General features: G+C 43.6%; 1 protein-coding gene across 1 annotated transcript in view; it reads right to left on the reverse strand.

The window, feature by feature from the left end:
• Positions 1–670: 670 nt before the first annotated feature.
• The window catches only part of FCN3 (ficolin 3), a 28,931-nt gene continuing 5,703 nt past the window's right edge, over positions 671–23,898 (reverse strand). Inside the window, exons 3-8 of the mRNA XM_060784394.2 lie at positions 19,792–19,836; positions 15,357–15,392; positions 12,254–12,381; positions 7,642–7,771; positions 4,733–4,867; positions 671–971 (exon numbers count right to left, since the gene is read on the reverse strand). Of these exons, the coding sequence (XP_060640377.2) occupies positions 730–971; positions 4,733–4,867; positions 7,642–7,771; positions 12,254–12,381; positions 15,357–15,392; positions 19,792–19,836 (716 nt within the window). The 3' untranslated portion in view covers positions 671–729. The remainder of the gene's footprint in view (positions 972–4,732; positions 4,868–7,641; positions 7,772–12,253; positions 12,382–15,356; positions 15,393–19,791; positions 19,837–23,898) is intronic.

Here is a 23,898-nt window from a genome sequence, read left to right on the forward strand (position 1 = left end):
AGACAAACAAATTTCTCAACTTACTGGTTATAATAGTCCAAACACAGAAATTTTCTCTATGGGGGAAAAATTAATGGACCATCACAAGCATATTCCTTAACAAGGCTGTGTTGGTAGAAGAAGAATTCATCTGTCCAAACTCTAATTGTTCTAATATGTCCAGGTTTGGAAAGGAATGATCCCAACTCTTTAAAGAATAAATAAAAATAAAGTCCAAGGCTTTCGCTATTTCCGATTTTGGGGTCTGTATTTCTTTCTGCATCAGAGAGGAAGATATCTGCAAAAGCTCCCAACTCATCATTTCCTACCCAGAGTGTAAGAAAATCCTCATCTTTGGGACTAAGGTAAAGGTAAAGGTTTCCCATTGACATTAAGGCTAATCATGTCCAACTCTGCGGGGTGGTGCTCATCTCCATTTCTAAACTGTAAAGCTGGCGTTATCCGTAGACACCTCCAAGATTATGACTGCATGGAGCACTGTTACATTCCCGCAGAAGTGGTACCTATTGATCTACTCACATTTGCATTGTTTTTGAACTGCTAGGTTGGCAGAAGCTGGGGCTAAAAGCAGGAGTTCACCCCGCTCCCCAGATGTGAACCACCAACTTTTCAGTCAGCAAGTTCAGCAGCTCAGTGGTTTAACCGAAATACAAAGAGAAAGACATACATGTTTGCTTGATTGTATTCACTGCTTTATTTTTCTATCTCTGAGGCCTGGACAGGATATGTTTAACGGATCTTCATCTCTGTTCTTTTGTAGGAGACACCGACTCCTTTGCCGGATGCCCAGTCAATGCCGTACCTCTGACCCTTCCTCTCACCAATTGGGTAACCACCATTCAGGTTGGAACGATAGCAGTTTAAATACCACCAGGCTCCGTGCACAACAACGGCACAATTCTGTGTCCCGCTGTCATTGTCTTCATCATGGGTGGAAAAAGGGTGTCCATTATGGAATGATAGAGAATCACCTGTAGAGGAGAAGAGCACAAGGTCACTGCAGCATTGTGTATATTACTTGGGGGATTCATCCTCTCTTTACCTCTTCAAGCCACCATGGTATTTGAACAGCATAAAATAAGTGAGTGGAACTCACTCCCAGTGGATATCAGGGCATCGACATCACTCCTGTCCTTTAGGAGAAAGGCAAAGACGTGGTTGTGGGACCAGGCCTTCGGGCAATCTGCTAACTAGATAGGACAACCAGGCAATTAGGACCGGCAGGACTGATATATGTGGACTGATAAATGTGGAAGAAAACTCTGAACCATGAGATAGCGAACACTGACTGGCAAGAAGGAAGAAGCGGTTTGTATCGGTTTGTATGAAATTATATTGGTTTTATTGGTTTTAACGGGTTTAGATGCAATGTATTGTTGTTGTTGTTGTTTGCTAATTTGTTATTTTGTTTTATTGCTTATTATTGATGTATGCTATGGGCATCGAATTGTGCCTTGGATGTGTAAGCCGCCCTGAGTCCCCTTCAGGGTGAGAAGGGCGGGGTAAAAGTAAACCAAATAATAATAATAATAATAATAATAATAATAATAATAACACATTAAATGAGCAGGTCTTGAACATTTTGATGTATTGCCGAAGGCTTTCATGGCCGGAATCACGGTTCTAGGTTTTTTCGGGCTATATGGCCATGTTCTAGAGGCATTCTCTTCTGACGTTTCACCTGCATCTGTGGCAAGCATCCTCAGAGGTAGTGAGGTCTGTTGGAACTAGGAAAAAGGGTTTATATATCTGTGGAATGACCAGGGTGGGACAAAGAACTCTTGTCTGTTGGAGGTAGGTGTGAATGTTTCAACTGACCACCTTGATTAGCATTTGATGACCTGGCAGTGCCTGGGGCAATCTTTTGTTGAGAGGTGATTAGATGTCCTTGTTTGTTTCCTCTCTGTTGTTTTGCTGTTGTACTTTTTGAGTTTTTTAATACTGGTAGCCAGATTTTGTTAATTTTCATGATTTCCTCCTTTCTGTTGACATTGTCCACATGCTTGTGGATTTCAATGGCTTCTCTGTGTAGTCTGACATGGTGGTTGTTCGAGTGGTCCAGCATTTCTGTATTCTTAAATAAAATGCTGTGTCCAGGTTGGTTCATCAGATGCTCTGCTATGGCTGACTTCTCTGGTTGAAGTAGTCTGCAGTGCCTTTCATGTTCCTTGATTCGTGTTTGAGCAATGCTGCGTTTGGTGGTCCCTATATAGACTTGTCCACAGCTGCATGGTATACGGTAGACTCCTGCAGAAGTGAGAGGATCCCTCTTGTCCTTTGTTGAACGAAGCATTTATTGGATTTTCTTGGTGGGTCTGTAGATAGTTTGTATGTTGTGTTTCCTCATCAGCTTCTGCAGGAGTCTACTGTATACCATGCAGCTGTGGACAAGTCTACATAGGGACCCCCAAACGCAGCATTGCCCAAACACGAATCAAGGAACATGAAAGAGAAGCCTCCTATGGAAGAGATAACATTGGTCTGTGTATTTTTGTTCCTATTATCACTTTAAGCGACTGGTGCTGGGTCACGCTGCTGCTAATAAATTACTCTGCTGTGCATTTATGACGAGGGTCTTTTCTTAATAAGCCCACTTGTCCAATGATTTCTGTTTTTGATCTGCTAGGTGAGCAGAAGCTGGGACTGATGGCAGGTGCTCACCCCAACTGGCGCTTGAACTGCTAACCTTTTGATCGGCAGGATTTTCTGCTGCTTAGCGGTTTAACCCACTGTGCTACACCTGCCCCCTACTCTTTTCCTCCAGTGGTGGTATATTGGTGGTCACCGGGAGGCAAGAAGGCTTGTGGTTTAGATGATCCCGTAGCTCTCCTATACTTTCACGTACCTGAATGTGAAGGGTATTTAAGAAGAAGAGCTGGCTGCTCATGGTGAAATGCTAGAAGCTGGTTGATACCTTTAGTGTCAACACTGAAGTGTATTTGCTGTGTGCCATTAAGTCATTTCCGACATCTGGTGACTGTAAGGTGAACCTGTGATGGGATTTTCTTGTTCACTGGGGAAATTGCTTTTGCCCTGCTTTAAGGAAGAGTGTGACTTGCCCAAATTCACCCAGTGTGTTTTAACGACAAAGCAGGGATTTGAACCCTGGTCTTCAGAGATGTAGTCAAGTGCTAAAATCACTACACTACTCCGCCTCTGCTCCAATCATCTAAGGATGATACTAAGTTGGGTCACAACTTTGTTGTTGTTCATTCGTTCAGTCGTTTCCGACTCTTCGTGAACTCATGGACCAACCCACATCAGGGCTCCCTGTCGGCCGTCACCACCCCAGCACCTTCAAGGTCAATCAAGTCACTTCAAGGATGCCATTCATCCATCTTGCCCTTGGTCGGCCCCTCTTCCTTTTTCCTTCCATTTTCCCCAGCATTATTGTCTTCTCTAAGCTTTCCTTTCTTCTCATGATGTAGCCAAAGTACTTCATATTTGTCTCTAATATCCTTCCCTCCAATGAGCAGTCGGGCTTTCTTTCCTGAAGTATGGACTGGTTGGATCTTCTTGCAGTCCAAGGCGCTCTCAGAACTTTCCTCCAAGACCACAGTTCAAAAGCATCTATCTTCCTTCGCTCAGCCTTCCCTATGGTCCAGCTCTCACATCCAGAGGTGACTATGGAGAATACCATTGCTTTAACTATGCAGATCTTCATTGCCAGTATGATGTCTCTAGTCTTCACTATTTTATTGGGATTGGACATTGCTCTCCTCCCAAGAAGTAAGTGTATCCTGATTTCCTGGCTGCAGTCCACGTCCGTATTAATCTTTGCACCTAGAAATACAAAATCTGTCACTGCCTCCACGTTTTCTCCCTCTGTTTCCCAGTTATCAACTAATCTTGGTTTTTTTGATGTTGAGCTGCAACCCAGCTTTTGTCCTTTCTTCTTTCACCTTGATTAGCAAGCTCCTCAGCTCCTCCTCGCTTTCAGCCATCAAAGTGGTATCATCTGCATATCTAAGGTTGTTAACGTTTCTTCCAGCAATTTTCACCCCAGCCTTGCATTCGTCAAGCCCTGCACATCGCATGATGTGTTCTGCATACAAGTTGAATAGGTTGGGTGAGAGTATACAACCCTGCCAGATGCCTTTCCCAATCTTGAACCATCTGTTGTTCCATGGTCAGTTCTTACTGTTGCTACTTGGTCCTTATACAGATTCCTCAGGAGAAAGACAAGGTGATTTGGTATCCCCATACCACCAAGAACTTGCCACAATTTATTATGATCGACACAGTCAAAAGCTTTAGAATAGTCAATAAAACAGAAATAGATGTTTTTCTGAAACTCCCTGCCTTTCTTCATTATCCAGCGCCGGATATTGGCAATTTGGTCTCTCGTTCCTCTGCCTTTTCTAAACCCAGCTTGTACATCTGGCAACTCTCGATCCATGTATTGCTGGAGTCTTCCTTGCAGGATCTTGAGCATTACCTTAAAAATAAGTGCCACTGTACGAAAGTTTGAGAAGTCTTTAGCATTTCCCTTTTTTGGTATGGGGATATAAGTTGATCAGGATGTTAGAGAGAGGAAAAGACCTTGGCGAAATTTAAGTTCTTATGAAACCACACCACCTCAGAAAGAGTGTGGCTCAACTCATAGTAAATGTCTTTGCATAAGAGGTGCGATGCAGAGCATGATATTAATATTTTAACAAAGGTACAGTTAAATATATAGGAGGTATCAGAACAAGTGAGCATGATCTTTCAGGAAATTGAAGTCTCTCACCTGCAGAACCACCCAGGAATGCCCCCAGGACAAGCCCGTATTTCTCATCTTCTCCCTTGAGCTGGAAGGACTGGTAATGAGCAAATGTTTTGCGGTCATCGAAGTCAACCAAGTCCACGCGGAGCTGGTGCTGCCCTAAGGAAAAGAGGGCAAAAGATCAACATAATTTCCTGTCTGTTGTCCCAATCTGTGCATCAGTATTTTGAAAAAGCAAAAAGAACCTACTGTATATTGGAATAGCAATGTGGGTGACAACATACTTGAATTTGAGGCTTGAGTTTTGGCAGTTGGGATTTGTCAGTTGGGAGTTAGGTAGTCGGTTGGTGTTCACAGTTGGATAGTACTAGATAGGAGAATTGGCTTAATATTTTGTAGCATTCAAGGGCTAGTGGAATTAGCCAGGAATACTGACAGTGGGAACAGGACCTTGCTTATGGTCTGTTTGTTTTATTCCCGAGGAAGGCTTGACCAAGGTTGTTTGGCTAGATTCCAGAAAGTGGGAATTTAGTTTGGAATTATCATCAGAGATTAATTTCCTGAGATAATCTCCTGTTTGTTAACTCTAGATTTGAACCCAGTACCCATCTAAGAATTGTACAGCTTTTGTGCCATTCATTTACAGAAACCATTATGCATTTGTACCAGAAGAGTTTAAGCCTGTTAAATAAACGTTTTGTTATAGTTAACACATTACAACAGCCTCTGTGTGAACGTCATTGGTATTTAAAACCCCTGAGGAAAATAAACACCATAGTAACACAGAAGGGTGTTACTAAGTATCCTCTCCACATATATAATTCAGCCTGAATACTAAATAAATGTGGCAGCGTACCCCAATTGAAGAAACAGTTACAAAACCTCTTAATTCAGATGTCATTCAAATATAGCTATACAGTTATATCTTTCCCTGTCTGATAAATTCAAATTATTTTAAAATCTTCTCTACTATTCGGCCTTCCTCTCCCAATAGACTTTATACCATATAATGCAGTTAGGTGTAGTCCCAAACTGCATTATAGGCAGTGTAGATCCAGCAATTGTTGGAAATCGCAACCTTCTACAAGACTCATATACTAGTTATTTATTACATATATATACTTCAGATTGCTTACTGTATTGTATATGTGTGTGTTGGTATGCAGTTTTCCTTAACTCTATGTTGTGGGAGGGACTGGATACCATGTGATCAGATCTGGGACTGTTCAGATCTCAGACTCCATCTTAGAAGTCAGTAGAAACTCAGTGCTTTAGAGACTATCAGACTCTCAGACCAGAGCAATGCTTTAGACTTTGGATTGTTGATTATAAGAAAGAGGCTCTGTGTTTATTTATTTCGTATCAAAAGCATTGCATAAATTAGTATAAAACCGATAAAAATAGAAGGAGCGCAGGTGGCTAAATATCTTTTGACCAAAAATGGGCAACGGCAATGACATTGTCTGTAGCCTCCAACAATTCTTCCTCTGTACCTGAGGCAGGGCATAGTGGACAAGCATACAGATGCGGAGTTGTCTGTTCTGCTCCACAGTCACACAAGGTGTGGGATTCTTTTAGGTAGTGCAATTTTGCCAGATTGTCTTCTGATCTGCCCACTCCATTTCTGAGTCCACTTCAGGGACTTCCAAGTTGCACATTCTTGGTTTGCCCCTGGAGGAAGACCCTTGTGGGTGGCCATCCAGTTGGGGTTTTCTGGTTTAGGTGCCGAGAGAGATACCCTTGCTGTTGCTGTGGGGACGCCAAGAGGGATGGTAGTTCTCATAAAGCTTTTCCTTGATTTGAGTCTACTGGGAGAAGGCTGGTAGCCATGTAGTGGATGACTTTCACAGTGTTTAACCTTATTTGTCTCACATTTAGCAGCAACTTCCCATCGTACATCAGGGGAGGGGGGGCAATGTCAGCTAGATTGTAGTTTATCAACAGGTGTAGGTTTAAGACATCCTGTGATTATTCTGCATGTTTCATACAATGCTATGTTCACCTGTTTTGCATGGGCAGATCTATGCCAGACAGGGCAGGCATACTCGGCAGTTGAGTAAGACAAGACTAGGGCTGATGTTCTTATCAGTTTGTTCTCCAATGGGATTTTGGCCTGCATCAATAGGGGTATAGTGCCTACATCCAGGGAAGTCATGCTATCCCTCTATTCTGCCTTGGTTAGACCACATCTGGAATACTGTGTCCAATTCTGGGCACCACAGTTAAAGAGAGATGTTGACAAGCTGGAATGTGTCCAGAGGAGGGCGACTAAAATGATCAAGAGTCTGGAGAACAAGCCCTATGAGGAGCGGCTGAAAGAGCTGCGCATGTTTAGCCTACAGAAGAGAAGGCTGAGAGGAAACATGATGGCTATGTTTAAGTATTTGAGAGGAAGTCATAGGGAGGAGGGAGCAAGCTTGTTTTCTGCTGCCCTGGAGACTAGGACACAGAACAATGGCTTCAAACTACAAGAAAGGAGATTCCAACTGAACATTAGGAAGAACTTCCTGACTGTGAGAGCCGTTCAGCAGTGGAACTCTCTGCCCCGGAGTGTGGTGGAGGTTCCTTCTTTGGAGGCTTTTCAACAGAGGCTGGATGGCCATCTGTCAGGGGTGCTTTGAATGCAATTTTCCTGCTTCTTGGCAGGGGGTTGGACTGGATGGCCCATGAGGTCTCTTCCAATTCTATGATTCTATATCCACATATCTGTACCTCACAGGGTTTTAAAAAAATTGCTGGTTTCTGGCGGAAGGCCCGCGGTGGTCATCTTGGGAGCCTCTAAATCTCGAAACAAAACATCAAGTCTGGACAACGAAGGCAGAAATCCCGGGACCAACAGGTCTGTATGTGGATCTCTCCTGAAGTCCTGGGATTTTTTGCCTTTCACTAAAACGTGATTTAGTACTGTCTGGAAGCGCTCTAGGGTCCATTACCTTCACGTGTCAGAAGATGGATGTTCTCATTGCCCAGCCAGAATTCTGATAGTTGGTTCCCAAAACCTTTCTTGTACGCATTCCAGGTGCGATAGAAGTCAACGGAACCATCCTGTCGCCTTTGAAACACCTGATAAAAGAGGGATAAGAGGCCAAGTTGACAGAGGAATCAAGGAACATTTGTATTTGTTTTGCTCAACTGTTGAACCTGATCAAGCTTGGAGTATATCCACACAAAAGCCCACTTCTCATTTCCCTGGACTCCAGCTAAATGCATTCTGATATTTCTTTGCATCTGAAACTAAAATGACTTGACCAGCCCAAAAAGGCACTATGTGATTTGGCTTGAGAAAGGGGGTACTACTTGCCATTCCATCTTAGACACCAAAATACCTTGCTCTGAACCCGAATCTACCTGAAACAGTGACTGTCCAACCTGGGCCCATTACTTAATTAGGCGATCCCTCGTTGTCCGAGTAGGATAGTCTTCCAAGATCAGTGTACTAGCGGTGGGTCCGTAAATGACTGTGGAGCCCTATTCTTGATCTGCATCTTCTCTCGTTGAGAGGGCATTGGTTTCTAGGTGGAAGGCGGTCCTGGTCGGGGTTGGCTTGACGCGTCTTCCTCTTGGCACGTTTCTCTCTTTTGCCCTCCATTCGTGCCTCTTCAAATTCTACAGCACTGCTGGCCACAGCTGACCTCCAGATGGAGCGCTCAAGGGGCAGGGCTTCCCATTTCTCAGTGTCTATGCCAGAGTTTTTAAGGTTGGCTTTGAGCCCATTTTAAATCTCTTTTCCTGCCCACCAATATTCCATTTTCTATATTGTCGAAGGCATTCCGTTTTCTGTTCTTGAGTTCGGAGTAGAGCAACTGCTTTGGGAGACAGTGGTCAGGCATCCAGACAACGTGGCCAGTCCAGCGGAGTTGATGGCAGAGGACCATCGCATCAATGCTGGTGGTCTTTGCTTCTTCCAGCACACTGACATTTCTCCGCCTGTCTTCCCAAGAGATTTGCAGGATTTTTTGGAGGCAGCATTAATGGAATCGTTCTAGGAGTTGCATGTGACATCTCTTGACAGTCCACGTCTCGCAGGTGTATAGCAGGGTTGGGAGGACAATAGCTTTATAAACAAGCACTTTGGAATCCCTACGGATGTCCCAGTCCTCAAACACTCTGTGCTTCATTACGAAAAAAGCTGCACTCGCAGAGCTCAGGTGGTGTTGTATTTCAGTGTCAATGTTGACTTTTGTGGAGAGGTGGCTGCCAAGGTAGCAGAAATGGTCAACATTTTCTAATGTTACACCATTAAGCTGTATTTCTGGCATTGGAAAGGATTTGGCTGGTGACTGCTGGAAGAGCATTTTGATATTTTCAATGTTTAATGACAGGCCGAGCTTCTCGTAAGCTTCTGCAAAGATGTTTAGAGTGGCTTGTAGGTCTTCTTCTAAATGCGCACAGACGACGTTGTCATCAGCATACTGGAGTTCTATAACAGATATTGTTGTAACCTTGGTTTTGGCTTTCAGTCTGCTGAGATTAAATAGCTTGCCATCTGTCCGATAGATGATTTCCACTCCGGTGGGCAGCTTCCTGTCAACAAGATGAAGTATCTTGTTGACGGGAACAAGTTGTGCAGTGAAGATCATGTCCACTGTTCCTCTGGAGGGGCGGAAGCCATTCTGGGATTCTGGGAGGATGTCTTCTGAGAGGGGTAGGAGGCGGTTCGCAAGGATTCTTGCGAGGATTTTCCCAGCGGAGGTTAGAAGGGAGATACCTCGATAGATTCCGCAGTCTGTTCTTTCCCATTTTTGAAGACTTGACCAGCCCAAGAAGGCTCTGTGTGATTTGGCTTGAGAAAGGGGGTACTACTTGCCAGTCCATCTTAGACACCTTGCTCTGAACCTGAGTCTACCTGAAACAGTGACAGTGCCCAACCTGGACCCATACCAAGGTGCACAGTACCCGAGACAGAAACATCCCGTAACATTTGTAATAGCAAAATAGGAGAGCACAGAATTAAATATCTAAGCATATTCATATCAGCTGCCTGGCCCTCCATCAACCTCACCCTGTCTAAGGGTAGGGCTGGGTCTGCTTTGATACTAATTAGTCCTGACTACTTTTAAGGCCGTGAGGCTTATAGTATTTATTGTAACCACTTGTACATCTATTGACTGGAACCCCTTCTACGCTGCCATATAAAATCCACATTATCTGCTTTGAACTGGAATAAATGGCAATGCAGACTAAGATAATCCAGTTCAAATCTCATAATGATAACCTGTATTATCTGGCAATGTAGAAGGGGCCTGGGATGCATATAAACTCTAGAATTAACACAGTTTAATAGCACTTTAACTGCCATGGATCAATGCTATGGAGTCCTAGGATTTGTAATTTGGTGAAATATTAACATTTGTGGCAGAGAAACCTAAGGTCCTGATAAAACTATGACTCCAATGATTCCATGGCAGTTAAAGTGGCATCAAACAGTATTAACTATACAGTGCAGATGAATACTGAGATGCTGGCTGGGGGACTATGGAACCTTTAGTGCAAAAAAAAAAGTGCATTTCCAAATTGTCTACGTGATGATAATTCATAATTGTGGATGAAACAATCAAGATATATATATATATATATATATATATATATATATTTCATATATTTATATCCCACCCTTCTCCTCACAAGTGGGGCTCAGCGCGGCCTCACATGAGCATCAGAGGATGCTAACAGCATAAATACCATAAAATTACAATTCACAATAAAATCATTTTAAAACATTATACAACATCATCAGTAAAATTTAACAATAAATTAATAGATTAACGTGCCAGTAAAACCAAGCCGAGCCAAAAGAATCCAGATCGCAAAATCCAAATTTCCAAATATCCTTTTCCTATTGCCGCTGGCCTCTAATCGAACGCCTGGCCCCAGAGCCAGGTCTTCAGTTGTCTTCTAAAGGACAGGAGGGAGGTGGTCAACCTGATGTCATTAGGGAGTGAGTTCCACAGACCAACCGCGTTTGCGAGAGTGGTGGGATCGAGAGCAGGGCCTCTCCTGATGATCTTAAGCTTCGTGATGGTTCATAGCAGGAGATACGTTTGGACAGATAATCTGGGTCAGAACCATTCAGGACTTTAAAGGTTAAAACCAGCACTTTGAATTGTGCCCAGAGGCTAATCGGCAGCCAGTGGAGCTGGCACAACAGAGGAGTGGCATGCTCCCTGTACGCAGCTTCAGTTAACAACCTGGCCGCCAACCGTTGGACTAATTGGAGCTTCCGAGAAGTTTTCAAAGGCAGCCCCACGTAGAGAGCATTGCAGTAGTCTATTCAGAATGTAATAGTGATCAGAATGGACCACCGTGGCCAAGTCCGACTTCCCAAGGAACGGGCGCAGCTGGCGCGCAAGCTTTAATTGTGCAATTGTGCAAATCTCTCCTGGCCACCGCCGAGACCTGGGGTTCCAGGCTCAGCGATGAGTCCAGGATCACTCCCAAACTGCAAACCCGTGTCTTCAGGGAGAGTGCAACCCCGTCCAACACAGACTTTACCCCTATCCCCTGTTCGGCCTTTCGACTCACCAGGAGTACCTCTGTCTTGTCTGAATTAAGTTTCAATCTGTTTGCCCTCATCCAGGCCGGCACAGCAGCCAAGCACCGGTTCAGGACCTGCATAGCCTCCTTAGTAACAGGTGGGAAGGAGTGATAGAGCTGAACATCATCTGCGTACAGATGATATCTGACCCCAAAACTCCGGATGATTTCTCCCAGCGGTTTCATGTAAATGTTAAACAACATGGGGGACAGTATAGAACCCTGCGGGACCCCACAAGTCAATGGTTATGGGGACAAACAGGTGCCCCCCAGCAACACCTTTTGGGACCGACCCTCCAGGAAGGACTGGAGCCACTGCAGAACAGTACCCCCAAGTCCCATATCCCTGAGGCGTCCCAAAAGGATACTGTGGTCGACAATATGGAAGGCCGCTGAGAGGTCCAGCAGAATCAACAGGAACACACTCCCCCTGTCTAGTTCCCGGCGTAGATCATCTACCAAGGCAACCACTGTCTAGTTCCTGGCGTAGATCATCTACTGTATTGAGCAGGTGCATATTTCAGGCCCCATCTACACTGCCATATAAAATCCAGATTATCCGCTTTGCACTGGATTGTATGGCACTGTAGACAGGTTGGATCTTCACTGGCATTTAATCAGATAATCTGGATTTTATGTAGCAGTGTAGATAGGGCCTAATATAATCCAGTTCAAAACACATAATCTTGATTGTCTGATTTGATAATCTGGATTATACAGCAGTGCAGATCCAGCCTCAGTTTCACATAGGCCCCTTCTGCACTCCCATATAAAAGCCAGATTATCTGCTTTGAACTGGATTAAATGGCACCAAAGACTCATATAATCCAGGTCGAAGCAGATAATGTGGATTGTTTGCTTTCCTAATCTGGATTTTATGGCAACGTAGAAGGGGCCATAGAGAGGCAGGAAAGTACCCATGCAGAGCTTGGAAAACCTGCAAAATGTTCAGAAGGCAAAATCCAAACCAAGCAGAGAAAACTGGTCCTTGGCAACATTGTGCACACTCACCAGCCACCCGCCTCCATCCGTGTCCATGTCACAGAAGACCCTCAGTGGTTGGCAGTCAGGCAAGTAGATGGTGTGCCAGCCACTCAGGAACTCCCCTTTGCTCAAAAGCTCCATGCAGCTCCGGGGTCCTGGTGGGATATTTAGCCAAAGGTTGAGATGCAGCATAACAGTAGCCAGAAAGGGAAATCAGCAAGCAAGGAATCACAGGTTTTGAGACATTTTTTTTCCATGTATCTCCTGTGGTTTCTATTTAATTCTGTCTAAACTGTTGGAGCATGTAAAAATCAGTTGGTGAGTGTGTTAATTGAAAAATGCAAAGCCCGAAGCTGATTGATTGGACTATGCCAAAGAAGCTAGCTGACCCTGGGAGTTTTGGCAACAGTTACATGTGCAGGAGCTTACCAACACCGTTTGTATTTTTTGCTTCTGGGCTGCTGGGAGAAGATCCTTCACATGGACACCTAAGGACCATTTGAATCTCTCTCAAAGGACATTGTGTGAGTCAATGCAACTGTTCACATGACTGCATGTATGTTGCATAACAAAGCGTAAACACCTTATTCTTTACTGATCATCTGCATGGCATATCTTTTCTCTAGCAAGACATTGTATGGATTGCTAAAAAATGTGAATTACGTGTGATTTTCATTCCGCAACATAAAGGCCTTATTCACATGCCAAACACACAGAAGTCTGGAGACTTATGTTTCTGTACGGCCAAGATCCTACTTTCTAGACCAGGGGTTCTACAGCTTTTTTTGAAGGGAAAGTTTCTCATGGAGCCCCAAGATATGAAATGAAGTGCAACCATCTGGGGCTGCTTGAAGTGTTAAGCACATTAACTGCCATGGCTCAGTCCTATGGAATCCTATTTATTTATTTATTTCATATAAAAAAACATTGCATAAATTAGTATAAAAACTGATAAAAATAGAAGGAGTGCAGGCGGCTAAATATCTTTTGACCAAAAACAAGCAACAGCAGTGACATTGTCTATAGCCTCCAACAATTCTTCCTCTGTACATGAGGCAGGGCACAGTGGACAAGCATACAGATGCGGAGTTGTCTGTTCTGCTCCACAGTCACACAAGGTGTGAGATTCTTTTAGGTAGTGCCATTTTGCCAGATTGTCTTCTGATCTGCCCACTCCACTTCTGAGTCTGTTCAGGGACTTCCAAGTTGCCCATTCTTGGTTTGCCCCTGGAGGAAGACCCTTGTGGGGGGCCATCCAGTTGGGATTTCCTGATTTAGCTGGCCAGAGGGATACCCTTGCTGTTGATGGGGGGACGCCAAGATGAGTGGTAGTTCTCATAAAGCTTTTCCTTGATTTGAGTCTACTGGGAGGAGGCTGGTAGCCATGTAGTGGGTGGCTTTCACAGTGTTCAACCTTATTTCTCTCACATTTAGCAGTAACTTCCAGTTGCACATCAGGGGGGCAACGCCAGCTAGCTTATAGAGTTTATCAACAGGTGTAGGTTTAAAACATCCTGTGATTATTCTGCATGTTTCGTTCAATGCTATGTTCACCTGCTTTGCATGGGCAGACCTATGCCAAACAGGGCAGGCATACTCGGCAGTTGGGTAAGACAAGGCTAGGGCTGATGTTCTTATTAATTCTGGGTCTGCACCCCATGTGCTGCCTGTAAGTTTCCGCAGAATGTTATTGCATGCAGCAACATGGAATCCTGATGTGTAAGCTGGTGATGAAGCTGGAAAACTTGAAGTTTCAGCGACCCTGCGGATACTGAGGGAAAAAGCCTGACAAGTTAGCAGACTGACAACAGTGGGACACTCTTTGGCAGAGAAGGCTAAAGACCTTGTAAAACTATACCTTTCATGATTCCACAGCATTGAGCTCTGGCAGTTAAAGTGATGTCAAACAGTATTAAGTCCACAGTGTAAATGTATTTAAATCCTGTGAGCTGTGCTTCAACTAAACCACCAATTGCAATGATTAGGCCCATTACACACTTTATGACAAAATTCTAAGTATTGTGTGAATCTATATAAATAAAAATGTAATTTTCGTTTGTGGGATTAACATAACTCAAAAACCACTGGACAAATTGCTGGCAAATTTGGCCACAACACACCTACTAACCCAAGGAGTGACCATCACTCAAAAACATTGATTTTGTCATTTAGAAATCATAGTTGCTGGGATTTATAGTTCACCTACAATCAATGAGAATTCTGAGCTCCACCAATGATGGAATTGAACCAAATGTGGCACACAGGACTCCCATGACCAACATAGGCATTGATGGGCATTGACCTTGAGTTTGGGAGTTGTAGTTCATCTACATCCAGAGAGCACTGTGGACTCAAACAATGATGGATCTGGATCAAACTTGGCACGAATACTCAATATGCCCAAATGAGAACACTGGTGGAGTTTGTGGGAATAGACTTTGACATTCGGGAGTTGTAGTTACTGGGATTTATCGTTCTCTTACAATCAAAGAGCATTCTGAACTCCACCAATGACAGAATTGGGGCAAACTTCCCACACTGAACCCCCATGACCAACAGAAGATACTTAAGGCGATCCAGTCCAATTCCCTTCACCAGGGCAAGAAAACGTAATCAAAGCCCTCCTGACAAAGAGCCATCCAGCCATAGATATAGATAGATAGATATGATTCACACACACACACACACACAGTATAATAGATTTGAAAGGGACCTCTAAAGAAGGACAATTATATGTTGCATGTCCCAGAGTAGGCAAACCAGACAATCTCCACATCAACACTGACAAAGAAACAGCAAGAAATACTGTTTACTCAACAAGCATAAAGACATTACATATATTAGAAATCAACACTTTCTCATTACTTTATTTCCCAGATCACCTGACTGGGCCACAGCAACGTGTGGCAGGGGACGGCTAGTAATGAATACAGGAAAGTAGATCTGTGGGGTTTCAAAGTCTGGCTATTCTTTTCAAGAATGGACAATTGCTGAAGACTTTGGAAAAATCGCAAATGTTTCCTTCCTTTATTGCTTGCAGCCCTGAGGTCCCTTTTTGGATGTCAACGGTTGAAGAGAGGCATAGGAACATTTGAGAGCATTTTCTTGAAGGAAGAAGAAGGAAGCTTACCATTTTGGCAGAGGGACGAATGGTCCGGTGCTTCACCTGGTATTTAAAGAAACCAAATGCATTACTGAAAGCAAAGCATAACACAGAGGTACTCATTGGCCAAGAGCCTACATCAAGGCAACATCAGGTGAGAGTTTTAGATTCACTGGACTACACATTGTGCTGAACAACAAGTCTATGATCTGATGCTGTGAAGCAAGTGAACCAAGGCAGCAAAAGTGTTGGAAGCAAATGCACAACTAATTGCACAGATGCACCCATGTTCACATCCACACATAATGCACAACTTGGCTCGCACAACCTCTAACTGAATGTGGGTGTTTCAGTCCAGACATAAATCCAGGATTTTTTGGTATCAGCAACTCCTGCACTGAATATTTTGCTAGTATTCATTTGAATATCTTCAAGCATTCATAGAAAAGTCACATGCCCGTTGCCATATTTAATCCTGTTTTAATTTAATCCCTCTGTTCTGCCTTGGTTGGACCACATCTGGAATACTGTGTCCAATTCTGGGCACCACAATTGAAGGGAGATGTTGACAAGCTGGAATGTGTCCAGAGGAGGGCGACTCAAAGGATCAAGGGTCTGGAGAAAAAGCTCTATGAGGAGCAGCTTAAAGAACTGGGTATGTTTAGCCTTCAGAAGAGAAGGCTGAGAGGAGTCATGATGGCCATGTATAAATATGTGAGGGGAAGTCATAGGGAGGAGGGAGCAGGCTTGTTTTCTGCTGCCCTGGAGACTAGGATGCAATCAAACAATGTCTACAAACTACAGGAAAGGAGATTCCACCTGAACATTAGGAAAAACTTCCTGACTGTGAGAGCTGTTCAGCAGTGGAACTCTCTGCCCCAGAGTGTGGTAGAGGCTTCTTCTTTGAAGGCTTTTAAACAGAGGCTGGATGGCCATCTATTGGGGGTGCTTTGAATGCAATTTTCCTGCTTCTTGGCAGAATGGGGTTGGACTGGATGGCCCACCAGGTTTCTTCCAACTCTGTGATTCCATGATTCTTATGTTCGCATATTTGTATATGCTTTTATGTTAAGTTGCTTTGCGTCCCTTCAGGGGACATTGAGTGGTGTATAAATTGTTGGGATTCAACTCCACACTGCCCAAGTGTCAAGTCCTCAATGAGGAACACTTTAGTTAGCTTAGAATAGTCTGAGAGCTTCCTCAAGTATCCTGTATGACAATTGGGGATATAACTATTTCTTTTCTCCTCTCTGTTTCTGCTCCAATTCTGATTGCTTGTTTAAACTGGATACTTTTCTTCTGCAAGCTTCTTGAATCGGACTTTGGCCTTCTTACACTTTAGTATGGAGAGTATGTGCTGTGTGCTTTGAGATAACTCTCTGCTTGTGTGTCAGGAAAGATGTAGGGATTGAGTTTTTCCCTCTCTTAGAAAAGATGGGTGTTAGAGTAGCTCAGACGGAGTTCTTGATTATTAAGAAATGCAGTTATTTCTTATTATTGTAAAACCTTTTGTGCAAAGATTGGACTTTGCATCTTGCCTGTCTAAGCTCTAAATTCTTTACAGTCACATCACACGGCACTTCATGCTCTGCTCACAAATGAGGTGAATGCTCAACTTTTGTATCCTGCTTGATTTTGGGATGCTCTGCTATATTTTAGGGTAGTTTTCCCTAACATAAATACAACAACAACAACAACAACAACAAAGATTGAACTGCAAAGACTTTGGCACAAGCCAGTCAAGATGGTCCCAGTGGTGATCGGCACACTGGGTGCAGTGCCTAAAGACCTTGGCCTGCACTTAAACACAATCGGCGCTGACAAAATTACCATCTGCCAGCTGCAAAAGGCCACTTTACTGGGATCTGCACGCATTATTTGCCAATACATCACACAGTCCTAGACACTTAGGAAGTGTCTGACGTGTGATCCAATTCAACAGCCAGCAGAGTGTCTGCTGTGGACTCACCTTGTTGTGTTTCAAATAATAACAATAACAACAACAATAATAATAATCAAACTGCAAAGAGTCTAAACGGTTTGGGAGCCATCTACCTGCGTGACCGCATTTCTGTATACGAACCCACAGGATCTCTTCGTTCATCTGGAGAGGCCCTGCTCACGATCCCACCTGCATCGCAAGCGCAATTGGTGGGGACGAGGGACAGGGCCTTTTTGGTGGTGGCCCCACGACTCTGGAACTCCCTCCCCAAGGACATCAGGCAGGCCCCAACGCTGGCAGTTTTTAGAAGGAGCTTGAAGACGTGGATGTTCCAGTGTGCCTTCCCAGAATAAGGACTCCCAAGCAATATATCCCAAATGCATTTTACGAGAGAGTTAGTACTGTCTGCACGCCCACCTATCTTTAAAATATCCAACCTATTTCCCTGGACATGCCCAGCACTATAAAATTTTAATTGTTACATTTGGCCCTGCCACAGGTTTTTAATTGCGTCATGTCATTATTGTATTGTTTTGCTTTGTTATGAGTTATTTATTGTTGTATTGTTGTTGTTATGTTTTATGATGTATTTGGGCTCGGCCTCTCGTAAGCTGCACGGAGTCCTGCGGGAGATGGTAGCGGGGTATAAATAAAGGTTTATTATTATTATTATTATTATTATTATTATTATTATTGGCTCTGACACAAGCCAGTCAAGGTAGTCCCAGTGGTGATCATACTGGGTGCAGTGCCTAAGGACCTTGGCCTGCACTTAAACACAATCGGCGCTGACAAAATCACCATCTGTCAGCTGCAAAAGGCCACCTTACTGGGATCTGCACGCATTATTCACCGATACATCACACAGTCCTAGACACTTGAGAAGTGTCCGACGTGTGATCCAATACAACAGCCAGCAGAGGGTCTGCTGTGGACTTGTCCTGTTGTGTTTCAAATAATAATAATAATAATAATAATAATAATAATAATAGTAATAATCTGAATTGTTATGGGTTTTTATCCCACAATATTACCCCATTGTATTGCTGAATTGCAGAAAGCAGGCCCTAATCAACTACCACTTAGAATACAGTAAAAATACTATAGGACAAGATCAAAAGAGTCAAATTAGAAACAAGGAAGAGCAAAAATGATATTTAGTCCACTGAGCTATGACACATACCAAACAACTTTTCAAAGTCCCTTAAACTTGTGACAAAATAAATATCAGGCCTGGCCCCATACATTTCATTCAGTGTAAGGAAAAGACAAGTTACTTCTGCCAAACCCACTCATAGAAGCTGACCAGACAGGTAGCCAAATGTTGCTGCTATCAAGGTGACTGTGTTTGCCACCACACCTGAGAACAGCAGGTTAGCGTGGGTAATGGAGAGTCCGTTGCAGAATACACCCAACTCTGTTGCCCAGCTTTGCCTTCAGTCTCCTAATTCTGCCTATTGAGCCAGCAGGCAGCTGTTGTTGAGGAAACACAGGTTCAATTTCCCTTGTGTGTATTGATGTAACAATCTACAGTGGAGCAGTGGAGCTGCTTCAATAGGAGCATACCATGGCCCTATTGAAGCAGCTCCACTGGGGGTCAATAAGTTTCCAGTCTGAATTCAAAGTGCAGGCTATCACCTATGAAGCCCTACACCAATGGTTCTCAACCTGGAGGTCGCGACCCCCAGAGGGCTCATTTTGCAATTCTCGAAAGGTTGCAGACCTGCCTCCTTAGGCCCCGCCTCCTCATGCAGACCCCATGCGTCATCCTCAGGGTGCTAAAAAGGCTCTGAGAGGCCTAGACCTTCTCCAGGCATTGGCAAGCGTGTGGGGAAAGAGGGCTAGTGGAGAGATCGCATGCCCAGGTGCCGGTGCAGGAAGCATGCTCTCCTCCCCCGCGCGCTTGCCAATTCTGGGAGAGTGATGTGCTCTGGCATTGACCTGTACGCCGGGAAGAAGGCTGGTGCAGGGTACACGCTTCCTGCAATGGCCCTGGGCGCGTGCTCCCTAAACTGGCCGGTTTTGGTCCATGTATGTTATTTGTGGTAGTCTCAGCGGCCTGTGGAAGTCAGAGCTGAGTCACTATCTACATGGCAGTGTAGACTCATATAATCCAGTTCAAAGCAGATGATCTGGCTTCAGAAACTGGATTATATGACAGTGTAGATCCAGTCTAAGAAACTCTAGGTGCTTTGGTGTGACTCCATCCTCTACACTAGAACCACACTATTCTACAAATACCGCCTGTAAAGGCAGTATCAACACTAACCCCTTATCTTGGGGCTGATCTGGCATGTTGTATGCCAGATCAATTTGTGGATCTTTTATACTGCCCTGCAGGACCCAAAGATTCAAAGAGAAATCATATTACTCAAATGCATCAATATTCAAAGTCAAAATCACAAAAGTGGAGAGCCTTAGTCTTTGAAGTGCCACAATGTTGTTATTTTCTCTACAAGCCAACAAACATGGCAACCATTCTTGAGTTCTTCCTTTGCGGGCAATTGCTGTTAGGATTACCTTGTTCTCCCTTTGGTCCTTGTTTCCCAGGTGGCCCCATATCTCCTGAAAAAGAAAAACAAGTCTATGAGGACTCTGTGAATGCCAGTGGTGAAAATAAATAGGACTGGGAAACACAAAGAAGCCCAAAAGTACTTAGAAAATACTGTGCGATCGATGAAAAAAATGTTTTAAAGGTCATCACAAAATTAGGGGGCAACAATGTTTCATTTGTAAAGTGTTTCTAAAATATCATTAGCGAAAATGCCATTGCTGTAATGAGAGTAATGGAATTGTGACGGCGCGGGTGGCACCACTTATATGTAGAACTTTAATTTGCAAAGGTTTAAACTGTATAACATGCCCAAACTCGCCTAGTTTATAAATATATAGTTGGATTGATTGGTTATTTATAGCTGTCAATCAATGTTGTTTGCACCAGTTATATTGCTTCCTCGGCTCAATTGCTTGGCTCCACCTCTTCCTGGAGGAGGGCAGAGCTTTTCCTTTTCCATTCTACCATTAAACTTTCTATCAGATAGATGTGAGAAAGAGACTTGGCTCTAAAGCCCTTAATTAAGTTACCTCTCATCACCAATTCTAAGGTTTTTACCCTTGGGACTCATACTTCATGCCCAGATCACCTTGGACAACGTTGAGGAGACCCAAGCGCCTTCAAACCGGTCCTGTGGCATCAGAGGAAGGCTTCGTGTCTTCAAATATAGGCCATTTGGATTGGGGCTGTGAATATTCAGGCATTTACAGCCATTGGGAAAGGGTGAACCTGGAAAAGCTTCTCAGCTGCGAAATTTCCTTGGACCCAAGACAACCAGAGACTGTAATATATATTTCATTTACCCCCTTTGAAACTTCCAGTTTATTGCCTTAAAGGGATAACTCTTTGTGAACAATAAAAACCTATTTTGAGTTATCTACAGTGTTTTGGTCCTTGGGAGTTCCAGTTTCCTAAAGGAGGGCAAGAAGCAATCCCCTGGGGGAAAGATGTCACGTCTATGTTTATTTCACTAAGAGTTATAGCCTCCAGGTGTGACGGCATAGGAATTTTGTTACTTTTTCGTTATAGTAATTGTGCAAGTGAGGAAACTTCAGGGGCCCCTTTCTCCCTCCTTTTTATAGCTATTGGGGTGAAACTTGCTGCAATGATAGGATACATTTAACCACTGTTAGCCCATCAAGTTTCAGAACTTTTCACATACCCACGGATTTTCAGGGAATTTTCAAAGTTTTTATAAACAACATTTAAAAACAACTACAAGAGCGATCTCCTTGAATTTTCTATACAATGATACAAGATAACAGGGGATCATTCCCCCCAGCTTTCAAAAATATTCATACATTTACCGATTGTAGGGAATTTTTAAAAGTTTTGACAATTTTTTTTAAAAAAACTACAACTATCTCATTGAATGTTTCTCTCTCATATTAACCAATAGAACTCCCATGTGGGGATTTCTTCCCAGCACAAAGATTTACTTACTAGTGTTATGGCTGATAGGAGAGATAATACCAAGAACGATCCTTTGTGTGAGGCAGAAAAGTACGACTTTATTTTCAGCTGAGACCCTGGCGTGGAATTGCGTCCAAAAGCAAACCAGAGCGAGGATAAAGGCATTGACTTTCCCTTTTATACATCTTCAAATGCAGGCAAACAAAGAAATATGCTTCTACATATGTAACATCACCACTACGTCACTTTAGCATCATAGAAATATCAAATTATTCCTTCTACATGCAAGGGCCATGTCTTCATATTTTTTTTCTAAAGCAGCTTACAGCAAGTTGGAGATAACTAGGAATCAGCTTAGATACATCAAGAGGCCTACTTTTGAACTATCAGGAGGGAGGGAGAAAATTCCTTACTTTTTACCTCTATTTGTGCCAAACCTTTCTTATCTCCCCCCTCCCAGAATGTTCATCCTCCTCTTGCCTGTTCCTTGGACACAGATCCTTCAGCATCCCTTTTGTCCTGTCAGCTTGGCTTCCTAATACAGAGAGAACTTGATTTTTTCTTCATTTCAGTGCCTGTAATGTATATACAATATATGTATAAAAAGGTAAAGGTTTCCCCCTGACATTGAGTCCAGTCGTGTCCGACTCTGGGGTTTGGTGCTCATCTCCATTTCTAAGCCGAAGAGCCGGCGTTGTCCGTAGACACCTCCAAGGTCATGTGGCCAGCATGACTGCACTGTTACCTTCCCACCACAGTGGTACCTATTGATCTACTTACATTTGCATGTTTTCGAACTGCTAGGTTGGCAGAAGACAATATATGTATAAATATCTATATTTCCAATATCTCCAGATCACTAAAAGTATCAGCCAGTCTTCCTCTTTGCAGATTCAACCATTCATTGGAACTCTGGCTAGCTGCTGCAACAGAGGGACACATCTTTCTCTTATCCTGATTGGGGTTTCCAATGCTAAGCAGGATTCTGGGAAATGTAGTTCAGAGCAGAGCCTTTTGAATTCTCTGGTAAGGGTTCCTCGCTTTACCAAACTATATTTCCCAGAATCCTGTGCTTTCTCAGTTTTCCCCCCAGCTAATACTGCTTTCTCCCTGCTGCTTTCCCTCTTCTTGTGGCATGAGGTCATTAGTTTAAAGAGGAAAGATAGCCTTTTTGGCTTTGCTTTGCTTCCTTGCACTAAAAATGAAACTGACTTTGGGAGGCTTCCGATATTTACAATATTCAAACAAAAAAGTATTGGGTAAGTTTCAATTTTTATGTTTTTGGTGCGGGCCATGCGTCGTAAGTACGAATTTAATGAATTTGATATGACTTACGACAACTAATGAAAAAACTGACACCTCTAGAAAACAGGATAGGAGCTTCAGTGAAAAAAAAATTCCAAGCTCTGACTAGTGACAGAGCGCATGCACTGCGTAGTCCTAGCTACAGTCCTGGCATTTCCATTTTGGTGATGAGGACTGGAGGTGAGAAACAGATTCCAGAAAGCAGCAGCCAATGCCCATAGATAGTATTGGGACAGATGAGCAAATTAACTATTATAAGGCACTTTGAACACTCCATTGACCTCCGCTGCTATATATTATACCAACAGATAATACTTTAAAAGAAAGGAAAGAAGATAACCACAAACAAATAAGAATAGCAGCCAATAACAACTTCTTGGAAATAATTTGTTTTCCACATTTATTTATTTATCGTGTCATCAGCAACCATACCACTGTATTACAATTCTAACAGAACAAAACAAACACAGATTAAAAAGAAAAAGAAAAAAAAACACACAGATTTTGCAAACTTGGTAGTTGGTTAAATGTCCTTTGACCAGTATCTGGCCACTTGGAGTGCCTCTGGTGTTGCCGCAAGAAGGTCCTCCATTGTGCATGTGGCAGGGCTCAAGGTGCATCGCAGCAGGTGGTCAGTGGTTTGTTCTTCTCCGCACTCGCATGGCGAGGATTCCACTTTGTAGCCCCATTTCTTAAGATTGGCTCTGCATCTCGTGGTGCCAGAGCGCAGTCTGTTCAGCGCCTTCCAAGTCGCCCAGTCTTCTGTGTGCCCAGGGGGGAGTCTCTCATCTGGTATCACCCATGGATTGAGGTGCTGGGTTTGGGCCTGCCACTTTTGGACTCTCGCTTGCTGGGGTGTTCCAGCGAGTGTCTCTGTAGATAAGAAAACTATGTCTTGATTTAAGTCGTTGACGTGCTGGCTGATACCCAAACAGGGGATGAGCTGGAGATGTCTCTGCCTTGGTCCTTTCACTATTGGCTGCTACTTCCCGGCAGATGTCAGGTGGTGCAATACCGGCTAAACAGTGTAATTTCTCCAGTGGTGTGGGGCGCAGACACGCTGTGATAATGTGGCATGTCTCATTAAGAGCCACATCTACTGTTTTAGTGTGGTGAGATGTGTTCCACACTGGGCATGCATACTCAGCAGCAGAGTAGCATAGCGCAAGCGCAGATGTCTTCACTGTGTCTGGTTGTGATCCCCAGGTTGTGCCAGTCAGCTTTTGTATGATGTTGTTTCTAGCGCCCACTTTTTGCTTGATGTTCAGGCAGTGCTTCTTGTAGGTCAGAGCACGGTCCAAAATGACTCCCAGGTATTTGGGTGTGTTGCAATGCTCCAGTGGGATTCCTTCCCA

This window comes from Anolis sagrei, chromosome X (genome assembly GCF_037176765.1).
Source record: "Anolis sagrei isolate rAnoSag1 chromosome X, rAnoSag1.mat, whole genome shotgun sequence".
NCBI classification, from domain to species: domain Eukaryota; kingdom Metazoa; phylum Chordata; class Lepidosauria; order Squamata; family Dactyloidae; genus Anolis; species Anolis sagrei.